General features: G+C 36.4%; 1 protein-coding gene across 1 annotated transcript in view; it reads right to left on the reverse strand.

Moving 5' to 3' along the window:
* Window positions 1-12,344, reverse strand: part of LOC118018595 (catenin alpha-3-like) — a 1,827,095-nt gene that overhangs the window by 68,836 nt on the left and 1,745,915 nt on the right. Inside the window, exon 18 of the mRNA XM_035017231.1 lies at window positions 4,896-5,030. Coding sequence (XP_034873122.1) covers window positions 4,896-5,030 — 135 coding nt within the window. The remainder of the gene's footprint in view (window positions 1-4,895; window positions 5,031-12,344) is intronic.

Genomic DNA, 12,344 nt, shown 5'->3' on the forward strand with positions numbered 1-12,344 from the left:
AGAAAGAGAGAGAGAAAGAAAGAGAGAGAGAAAGAAAGAAGTGAGGGAGGGAGGAAAGAGGGAGGGAGGGAGGGAGAGAGGAGGGAAGGAAGGAAGGAAGGAAGGAAGGAAGGAAGGAAGGAAGGAAGGAAGGAAGGAAGGAAGGAAGGAAGGAGAGAAAGATACATATTTGGATCTCTGTCTCAGCTATTTTTTTTTTCTTATTCAACATACTTTTACTGGATTGGTTCCATCTATTTCTCTTTCATACCTCTCTCCTGAGTTCCAAAATCCTATACTCAGCTTCTCCTAGAACTTTTTCTTTGAATGCTGCTTAGCCACTGAATTCAAGTAAAACCCAAATGAGTTGCTTTACTCTTCCTACTCTGAATCCTATCTTTTGGTTAATGATGGCAGTTTTGACTAAGTAAGCTACCAAATCTCAAAAACTTGGAGGTAAGTCTTAATTCTTCCTTCTTCTTCACTCTTATCCTTCAAAAGATTGACTCTAATCAACTTCTACTTCAGAGTTTTGCTTGCAGCGATCCACTCCTCTCCATTCTCACCAAAATTGTCTTAATCCAGGAGGATTCTTTTTTTCCAGAAATTAGTTTTAGTGGTGCAATGACACAGCATAAAGCACTACACCATTTGACAGGACATCCTTTTATAGGTGAGCACCAGCATACAGTTAGAGAGCTTCCCCAATAATCCTTGTTACCAACAGCTGCTTAATCTCATTCTAAAGTAAAGTGTTCTTTCTACAGCATGCTGAACATTCACTTCAGCTTATTGTAGAAGGCTTTTCTAAATGGACCTCCTTCTTCTGGCGGGAAGGACATTTCATCTGAAAACCTATAAATGGGTCTGTGCTTGTCTGACAGTAACCAATACACTGGTCTCACATCTGTCCAGCAGCCATGGCACCAGATTTCCCGACCAGCCATGCACAGACCAACCCCACATCTGTCCAAAAGAGCATTCCTGGAAAGGCCCTGCACTCAAAACAAACCCCCACACTACTCAGGGAGGGGAACTGTTCCAGGATGAGAGGCTAAAAGAAATTGAACCTAAACTCTTCATCAGGAGTGCCCCGGTGTCCTGGCTCTGCCTGCAGACCCTTCGGCTCTTCTTTCTGGTGGCCTGGCACACAAGCTGTCCCTGCGCTATGCAGGCTGCAGCCCTGAGAACCCATAGGTTTTGTGCCTGCTCTGGCTTCTGTCTGGTCCCTGCAGTCCCCAAACAAGGAGCGCATCAGCTGCCTCCTCCTGGCCATGGGGGTTCTTCTACCGCGCAAGGTTGGGATTGCCCCAGTAGCCTACACTTTCTCTTTCGGACTGGGTCTCCGCATCTTGAGGCCCAACTCCAGCTGCTCCGCGAACCACACCAGTTCCCAAGCCAGCTGGTCCACCTGAGCCTCCGCGTTTAGAGGCGCATCTTCCAACGCCCGCCTTTCGGAGGCCTTCCAGCCTCCATTGGCCACAGAAGCCCTGTTCAGGGTTTTCTTCTTTTGCTTCTTAGGGGCTGCATCACTTTTATTCTCTTGGACTATTTTAAAAAGTCATACCTAAATACCCCTCCATCCTCCAGTCCCTTATCTTTCCATCTATCACCGCCCTGTCAAAAAGAGTTAATTTCCAAATACGTAGATCTGCTTATGTCCATCTCGAACTTAAAAATTTTCAATTACTCTCAGTTGCCTGCAGGGTAAAGTTAAAATGTTATAAATGACCCTTTCTAAACAGCCCCTATTTCATTGGTCGCTTCTCTTCTCTTCCCCCCCCACCAACAGTACCAAGAACAATTACTTCCAAATCACATCTGACTGCTTGCTATTTCTATGGAATGCCTTCTCTTTCCCTATTTCTATCGTTTTATTTCAGTTGTGCCATCCACCTTAAATCCTTTTCCTCTCCTTCTCCATCAGTATACATTTGTTTCTTACTTATTTATCAAGGCCTAAATTAGAGTCAAGTCAGTCATGGAGCTTTCTCTTGCCCACCTGCCACATCAGTGCAGTTAATTATCCCCTCACCTCTTACTATGCTTTTGTGCATACCACTATGACACAGTTTATTACATTGTTTGAGTCAATTTTGTATATTTGGTTATATTTTATGTATTAATTTTACACGTCCTTGATCATCTTAAAGGCAGCATCCTGTATTCATCTTTGCATCCCCCAGATGTTCTGTAACACCTGACACAGAGAAGCTCAAATCATAGTTGGGGTTTGGGACTAGTTATCTACATTTTGGCTTCCTTCTAAATAAAACTTGTAACTGCAGAATAAGTGCTTGCAGACAGATGTAAGAATGACTAGAAAATAATTTTAATTAAATGCTCTGTTATGAGAATGATCTTCAAATTCCTTTATGCTATGAATTCATCTTCTTTTCCTAAACCCTAACACCCCAGACCCAGAAAGCACTCTCCCTACTTCTTTTTAATCAAATATATTTTCTACAAGTAATGTTTCATGAACCTGATTTTGAAATGCAAACTTTACTTAATGAGCTTTGGATAATCTATAGTTTTGAATAACAAATTTCTGTAATTTTTAATGAGTTTCTCTGCTTTAGAATCATGCTTGTTACTTTTCAAAAGACCTCAGAGAAAAGGGATGACTTAGATTAGAGCTTCTTCTCAATTTAAAAAGGAAAGATAACAAGACAAGAACTCAGGGTCACTGAGAGATTAAAGCAAGTGTTCTTTGGCACATGTAAATGGAATGTATTTAAAAAGCTTTTCAGGATCTACCTGCAAGCAGATGGCTGTAAGGTATATAAAAGGGGGCATGAAATGTTCCCTGTATTCAGATTTATCTCTTCTAAAGGGAAATTGTCGGGAAAATGATGACAAAATAGTTTTGGATTTGCAATGCTATTCCTTACTTTATATGATGACTCAGCTTTTAAATTGTAAATCATGGCTTATAAACTTGTGCTTAATTTATCTGAAAATATGGGTAAATTCATGAATTTGAATCATCATACCAAACAGGAAATACAAATTTGTACATCTGGAGGAAATTATATTTTGGAAGAACAATTAACAGTAACATATTTTAACAGTATATTTTTTGTGAAAGTTTAGCTTCAACAACCCGCAAAAGTAGTAAATAATGAGAAAATAAAATTCATATGGATTTAGGCTTTGTGAATGATAGTGAATGTGTGACTGTGTGAAATAGACAAATGTAAACAGAAGATAGACATAGGTCTACAAATAAATAATATTTTGCACTTTTAAAGCAGTATAATGTTAAATGAGAAAATGAAGACTGGATGTCTAATAATCCAAAGTAAAGATACATTATTTCAAAGCATATATATACATATACATGCTGTGTACATATATGCATTTATATGAATGTATGTATTCAGACACCCACACAGGTTTCTGTGTATACAGCTTGTACTACTTAAAATGCATTTTTTTGAAAAGTGCCAGGGCACCAATATTACGCAGGTTGTGTTGGTTTGTTTCATGTTTTTGCAAAATTTTAATGTCAAGGAAACAAAATATTTTTTTTTAAAGATTTTATTTATTTATTCATAAGAGACAGAGATAGAGAAGCAGAGGGAGAAGCAGGCTCCCCGCTGAGCAGGGAGCCCGATGCGGGACTCGATCCCAGGACCCCGGGATCATGACCTGAGCCGAAGGCAGACGCTTAACCATCTGAGCCACCCAGGTGCCCCAAGGAAACAAAATATTTTTTATCTCTAATACTTATTAGACATAATTTCCACATCATTTACTTTTGATCAGTGCTCTTCAGTTTCATCATAGATTCAAGGTTGTCCACATGAATAGCAAAGACAAGTCTTTGAAGGTAAATCCCAGCTCTGAAGTTTACTAGTATGAACTTGAGGAAGTTTTCAACTTTTCGGAATGTCATTTTTTCCCCAATATTAGTAAAAATGAAATAAGCAAACAATCTCTCTGGCATGCTATTGTGAGGATCAAACAAAATAAAATATAGGCAAAAGCTAGATTGTCAATAGAATTAGTTCCCTGCCTTCTACTCTTGGTGGTAACCTTCTGCTTTTGTTTTTGCAATCACATTCTTTTAAAGCATGTTAGTTCACTGAGGGAAAGTCCAATGTCAGGCTGTAGAAGTCCTAGAAATTACAAACTTACAAGTATGTTGTTATCATTTGTCTTCATGAATATAAGTTCCTAGAACATTCATGATGTTTCACTTTAACTTAAATTTATAATCTTGGTCCATGTCCTTCTCAAAGTCACTGATAACTGAATCCAATATCAAATATTATTTTATTACCATACCCGCTCTAGAGGAATGATCTACTGTTATTAAAAGATGAGTAGAAATTTAGACATTATTTCTACTATGATCATTTTATAGTGGTTTGAAACTCAGGGTTACCAAAAATTTATGAAAGTTTTTCCAGACCATCTATGTTCTATCATACTCCATTTCTCCAATTACATATAGAAATAACACTTTTCATGGCCTGAATTTCTATGTTATAGAAAAGGATAATGGGAAAATGAATATCAATTACTAGTAATAAAGCCATTTTTTCATTGATTTGCAAATCCATATGCATTTATTTCATAAAAATTACGGGATTCAATTCAGAGTTCCATCTGTCCCCCTTTTGAAGTCAGAAAACCATGCTCTAAATTAGTATCTATTTCTTACCTAAGTGGCTTACAAATCCTGATTCATTCTAAAATCTGTGGAGTAAATAAAGACAAGTTGTACTGACATAGCATTTCTTTAGCTCGATTCCTTGCTAATTTAATTTCATGCAATTTAATACATTCTAATTGAGTTTATTCTAACCTACATGGACCTAAAAGATTTGGTGAAGTGAGGAGGGGTGTCACAGCTTTGTTTCAAGCGTCTTCTACACGTGATGGTATAAATGGTGGGCAGTACTCACGGCTGACATGATGAGCTCTCCTCCCAGGTTCTGTATCTCAGCTTTAACTTGACTGCAGATTTTCAGTTGGTGAGAGTAAAACTTAATCTGTTCCAGATAGGCCAATAAATCTTGTTTGCATGATGGATCTGGACACTAAATAGGCATAAAAGATAAAAGTGGAAATAGCAAAATAACTTATAAGTAGATCAGAATGCTTTAATACCAACATTGGAGGTACCTATAAGGGAGCAACTTTATTGTCATGGAGCCCCATTTCTCACCCCAAGCCCATGTAGATTCTCATATGCTTCCACCATTAGAAGAGTTTATTCACGTTTCAACCATAATTACTTCAGCATAGACAATAGAAATAGCAAAGGAATTTTCAGACATGAAAAGGTACATAAAATAATTGCCTTTAATTTATGAAAAGGTTAGGAGGCTTCAGATTGCATTTTTAGGTAAATCTAAATAAATATTTTAAATGCAATTATTTCCTTCACTTAGAGTTGCTATTAGAAAACTCCTTGGGACTCATAGTTCGGCATTGTCTGTCCTTTCTTATTTATCTGGGCAAAAAAACATCTGCAACAAATCATACATTATCTTCTATTACTTTCAGCATTACACATCCTTAGCTATTACAGACAAAAGAAATCATTTGCACCTTAGATAACAGCCATGGAATCTATGTGGAGATGAGAAATAAACAACATACATGTTTTAGAGATGTATTAAACTTCTTTACCAAAAACAGTCTCCTACACTGTAATGTCATCTGCAAGGAACTTCTTGGGAGGACAGCTTTGAGCTTCAACATACCATGGTAAGTATCTGTGGTTAGGGTTAACTCTGTGTTCTTTCTTCTATGCAATTATAATAGAATTTTTTTAATCCCTGATAACTTACTTGCACTTTAAATACATTTTCATAAGGATGTGAAAATATGGACTATAATTTATATGCAAAGATATTAATTACACCATTATTTATAAAAGCAATATTTGGAAATAACTTAAATGTCCCCAAATAGTGGAAAGATTAAGTTAGAATGCATATCTATATAATGTGATATTAGTCTCAAGAAAATATGCTCAAAGGAGGTGGAAAAATAGTTTTAGAAAGTGGAAAAAACAGTATTTGAAATTTATATGCTATCTTAATCAAATTGCTAATCAATGTGTGGTTGTGTTTGTGTTTACAACATACTGGGAAATATATGAAATAAACAAGCATGATACAATCAATAATTTTCTTCCTCTTTTACATTTCTTAAAATAGATATATATATAATTTCCATAATTATAAAAATGTTGTCAAAAAAGCTTTAATTCTAATGATCTAAAATGTAAATTGAGAAGACGATGAAAGACTGGGGTGCCTGGGTAGCTCAGTTGGTTAAGCAACCAAACTCTTGATTTCAGCTCAGATCATGATCTCGGAGTCATGAGATTGAGCCCCATATCTGGCTCCCTGCTCAAGTCTCTCCCTCTCCCTCTACTCCTTCCCTGCTAAAATCAATAAATAAATCTTCAAAAAAAAAAAAAAGGAAAGTATGATGAAAGACCAAAAAACATTCTGTGCAATTCTTATTTTACCTAGTAATTCATAAATTGGAATGTTATTGAAAAATTCCAGAGAATCTTATTCTCTCTCATGTTTGCTAAATAGACTAGACTAGTCATAGCTATAGAATGTGTAGACATGATGAGAACATACTACCCTTGAGTCAAAGTTAATCAGAAAAGGTAGCAAAGAAATTTCTTTGCTTAATTAATTCTTAATTAATTCTTTCTTTTCTTAGTTAATTCTGCAGAAATACTATCACAGCCTGGACATATAAATGAATAGACAGATATATGTAACCAGTCAGATAATGAGCTAAGAGGATAGTGAGACCTTGACATTGAAGATGTTTCTCAAATTTTAAACAAGGAAGTAAGGGTAATTCCCCAAATCTCAAGAAGATTAAACTGTAACTAAGGAGAAGGAAGAAAAGAAGGACAAAGAGAAAGAAACAGGGAAAGAGAGGAAGGAGGAAGAAGAAAAAAGAAGGAAGGGATTTCCCCCAATTTATAGATGAGAAATCAGAAATTTTGAAAGCATAATAATTTCTCCAAGATTGAAGAGCATATGTTAGAGCCAGATTTTGAACCCATATCTATTTGCTTTTAAATCTATTTTATTTTAAATCACTAACTTAAGAGAATTTGATAAGTGTTTTTTAAAATCACAGAATACTGTGAGCTGCAGAGTTTCAAGGAAATAGAGAATTCATGGGAACACTGTCTCCAGCACTGTTCTGAAGTAGAGAGTACTTAGATTTTTTCAAAGACCAAAAACTAGTTATTTAGAATTACCTATAATGATGCAAGGCAAGGCATCTCATTGTTTTGTCATGACAAGAAGTTGATCTTTACTAAGAACTTCCCAAGTGCCAAGCATTGCGCCATGTCCTTTATGTGAATAATTCTAAGTTAGTATTCCACCATGCCATTTTACTTGAGTTTATATTGTTATTTTGCACATTTGCAAACTGAGTCTAGATAAAGTATATGATTTGTCTTAAAGATCTGATTTTACTTTTCTCTGTTTCATTCACTGCACAATGATGTCTCCTTTAAGACATTTATTCAAAATGCCATTTTCTCTTTTTTTTAAAGATTTTATTTATTTATTTGAGAGAGAGAGAATGAGAGAGAGAGAGCACATGAGAGGGGGGAGGGTCAGAGGGAGAAGCAGACTCCCCCCCGAGCAGGGAGCCCAATGCGGGACTCAATCCCGGGACTCCAGGATCATGACCTGAGCCGAAGGCAGCCGCCCAACCAACTGAGCCACCCAGGCGCCCAAAAATGCCACTTTCTTTGTCCTCGCTGAATAATGGTCATATCTATTATTTGTTCCTATAGATGAACGCAATGATAATCCCTGACACAGATAGTGTTTTATCTGTCATATACTATTCTCTTATATTAACTCTTTTACTAATCACCAACTCCAGGTTCTATGATTATTTAGCAAAGGAGGAAACTGAAGCACAGAGAAGTTAACTGACTCATCCAGTTAATAAATGGTAGAGCTGTGTTCCAACTCACATGATCTGACTACACATCCCTACCTTCACAGTCTAGGCACAATATCAGTCTTCCTGCCAGTCTTATCATATATAATAAACAATAAATTGCCACTCTGATTTGTAAATTGGTTTCTTAAATTCATACTCTTATTTGTAAATTTTAAGTAGGAAAGTGTGGATTTGTTCCTTAAAGACCAGCACAACTATACATTTATGATAAAATAGAACTTGCAAAGTAATAATTAGGTTCTTAAAGATTTATTCATTTATTCAAGAGAGAGACAGAGAGAGTGAGCGTGAGCTGGTGGGGGTGGGGGCAGAGGGAGAGGGAGAGAGAATCTCAAGCAAGACTCCCACTGAGCACAGAGCCTGAGGCAGAGCTCAGTCCCACAACCCTGAGATCATGACCTGAGCCAAAATCAAGAGTCAGAAGCTTAACCGACTGAACCACCCAGGCACCCCTAATCATTAGATTCTTGACCAATAACCAATGTTGCAATTACCTAAGGTTAAGCAAAACATATAGTTTCTCTCAAGAGACTCTTCAAGGCCATACTACAATTGTCTAAAATTATCTAATTCTGCTAAGGAAACAATGAGTAAATGAGTACAAAATTTGAAGTTCAACTTTTGAAATTCAAAGTTGTTTGACCCAGATTCACCCTTTTTTTCCAGAATTGATGAGAATTCTTTGTTACCCCTGAATACCATAGCCAGTTTTATAGGTGAAGTAGAAAAACATACTAATTGGTAAATTCCATGCTATAAAATTTATTAAAGCCTTCTTTCCTTTGACATTTGGAAAGCCTTCTGAGTCAATTTTGGCTGCATAATAGCAGAATCAGGAGAATGAATCATTCCCACTTTAAGAATCCTCATCTATTATTTGCCAAACCCCCCTTACAAAACCAAATAATGTTCTCCCTACCTTTTATATTTTTACAAAAGGGTGATAGAAAAAGTTTGGGCCCTAAATTTTAGAACATTATGCCCTTGACTTTTTTTTTAAATAAAATTTGCATAAAAATAACTTTTAGGGTGCCTGGGTGGCTCAGTTGATTAAGCATCAACTCTTGATTTTGGCTCATGTCATGATCTCTGGGGTCCTGGGATCGAGCCCTGTGTAGCTGTGCTCAGCGGGGAATCTGCTTGAGATTCTCTCCTTCCCCCCCGCCCCTCCTCTTGCTCACCTGTGATATCTCTCTCTCTCAAATAAATAAATAAATCTTAAAAAAAAAAAATTAAAAGAACACTGCTAGGGACTTTTAGGCAAATCAAGTGGTAGAATATCATAACACACATTGGTTACTACTTCCCAGCTTATTAAGACAGGAGATGTTGACCAGGACATCTGGTTAGCTTTTTAATGCATAGATTTTTTTTTTAAGTTTTTTAACCCCCAGGACACTCACTACAGGAAAGCAGAAGGCATGTCAGCCTAGGTGGTTTTCTCACATTAAACCAGCCTTCACTCTTCTAACAAGATGCTTGGTACCAACACAGAATACATCATTTCATAATGAAAGCAAAAGTAAAAAACATTTAATACCTTCAAGTCTGAATTTTAAGAGTGAATTAGCAAAGTGAATACTTTTAAAGATCTTTATTCCATAAGCTTCACAATTTTTTCACCCATACTAGAGTATACACTTTATTTAAGACACATTTAAAATGATTTTGCAATTATAGACAGCAGTTAAAATTCTGCTACGCTGGCAAAGTTTGTTAATAAAAAGTAGTAGGTGTCATTGTGAATTTCTAGAACAGAAATTTCAAGCAATCAGTGATAGCAAAGGGCTTGAGTCCATGACCTTTCCCTTCCCTCGGGGTTCATTTCTCCACTTTCTACTCCAGCTCAGAGGCTGTCTCATTTCATCTTCTTTGGGATCATAGATTACCAACGATCCCATCTTTTTCTGCAGTTTTAATGTCTCCTTTTTCTATTCTTAATCTTTCAACATGATGTCCCTTGGAACAAAAACCCTCCCTCAACCTTATAATCTCATCTCTCTTCCTGTTCATGACCATGAGTTCTAAAAATTTTTCAATGTTGCCTCATTGACATTCTCAGTTTTTGGTTTTGGGCATTTTTGATTCTCACCCTCTTCTTGGACAATAGTACACATTGTTATTGCTTCAACTATCACAAAATACAAAGAACTAAATCTTTGTTATCCAGCCCTGTTTTCAGAAGATACATGTGGATTTGCCCAGTCCATCATTTGTCTCATCATTTCATACTCAACACACATATTCTTCAACTATCTCATAACCCACTTTGCCTACTGTAAAACCTATTTTCCCCTCTATTAACCATCTCAACAGGAATGCTTTCTCTCTCTCTCTCATCTATTTGGTCAGTCACTAATTTGGAATTATTCTACCCCTTGAATCTCAGCACACTTGGAACATTTTTTCCTCTTTGCTATGCCCAATCACTGCTGCTCTTTAGCAAACTGAGGTTTCTACTAGTCAGCCATAAAAAAGAATGAGATCTTGCCACTTGCAACAACATGGATGGACCTAAAGGGTATTACACTAAGTGAAATAAGTCAGACAGAGAAAGACAAATACCATATGATTTCACTTATATGTGGAATCGAAAAAACTAACCAGCCAAACAAACAAACAAAAGCAGAAACTGTCCCATAAATACAGAAATCAAACTGATGGCTGCCAGAGGGAAGGGGTGGGGGATGGGCAAAAAGAGTGAAGGGGAGTGGGAGATACTAACTTCCAGTTTGGGAATAAATGGGAAACAAAGGTACAAGCCTAGGGAATATAGGGAATGGTATTGTAATAGCATTGTATGGTGACAGATGGTAACTCCACTTGTAGTGAGCACAGCATAACAAATAGAGTTGTCAAATCACTAGGTTGTACATCTGAAAATAATAACATTGTGTGTCAACTATACTTCAAAAAAAGATACAAACAGATAATATACTTTAGTATCTATCTATATCTATTTAATTCCTGAGACACTGCTATGTATTTATTTTTATAAAGTTCATTAATGTGGAAAGCAAATCTAGATATCAATATCTTTGCTCAAAATAAATTTCAGGTAGATAATAGCATCAAAATACAAATATTGTCACAAGATGCATCTAGAAATTATATTCTTAAGGGACATGTTAGAATAATATAATAAATGCTTCAGAAGTTTCTTTTTTGCATACTTTTATTAGAATACATTTTTTACTCTCATAACATCAGCAGGGAAATAATTCAAATGAGGTGAGCCACTAACAACGTTTTGTTAAAATATCAGTAGAAATTCCATTTATCAGTTGTTTTGTTCATAGTTAAATGCATTGTATATGATTTGCCTTGTGATCCTTTATCTTGTTTCTCAAATGCCATCCTATCTTGAATTAGCATTGGCTTTCATTATATTTAACACTAAAATTTCATTTTAATTGTGTTCAGTTATGATTATGTGGGAATACCCAGCAGATAGTGTGGATATCTTCGCTTTGGCAAAAATAGAGTGAAGGAGGGGCGTCTGGGTGGCTCAGTTGGTTGAGCAACTGCCTTCGGCTCAGGTCATGATCCTAGAGTCCCGGGATCGAGTCCCGCATCGGGCTCCGTGCTCGGCAAGGAGCCTGCTTCTCCCTCTGACCCTCCCCCCTCTCATGTGCTCTCTGTCTCTCTCTCAAAAAAAAAAAAAAATAGAGTGAAGGAGTATTATAGGCTTCAGACACACCACTCAGAGGTAAGAAAGGCTAATTTTGTCCTCTCCTAGTGCAAAACACTTTAGCAGATACTCATTTTATATCGGTTCCTATTCATCTCTTTCCTATTTGGGGATATACAGCTTCTCTAATTAATTGAGATCTATGTATTTTTCCTACCTTGTGAGGTGTTATTCAATTCATCTAATTTAGAATATCTGCTTAACATAATGAATTACAGTGTAGAGTTGAGGAATAGAAAGAGATGTGTACTAAGAGTCTGGAATCTTGGATTTGTAAGAAGAGTATTTCTCTAACTCGTCATTCTCTTTATTCATGGATAACATGTTTAAGAATTGTGATAGCTAGCAACATCCTGTCCTTTAGGGATATACTGCCTAATAGAGACAGAATTTGTACCAGAGTTCTACAGAACTTAAGCAATACATCTTAAATGCCATAAATGACCTACCACACCATGTCAAGATACTTCTAAAGCCCTAAAGATGTTGGCTGATTGGGACAAGTGAGCTTATATTAGAGTTCTGGATGTTAAAACAGCTAATTAGGGTGCAGCCAGAGTAGTAAATTATATTTGATTACACACAGTAAACTTATGTTCAGGGAAGCAAAACAGGGAAGAAGGGTGAAAAAGAAAGAAAGAAAAAAAGGAAAAAGAAAGTTTAAGTAGATAGAATTAGAAACCTCAATTAA

Source organism: Mirounga leonina, unplaced genomic scaffold, assembly GCF_011800145.1.
Source record: "Mirounga leonina isolate KUSES-001 unplaced genomic scaffold, KU_Mleo_1.0 Mir_107, whole genome shotgun sequence".
Classification (NCBI taxonomy): domain Eukaryota; kingdom Metazoa; phylum Chordata; class Mammalia; order Carnivora; family Phocidae; genus Mirounga; species Mirounga leonina.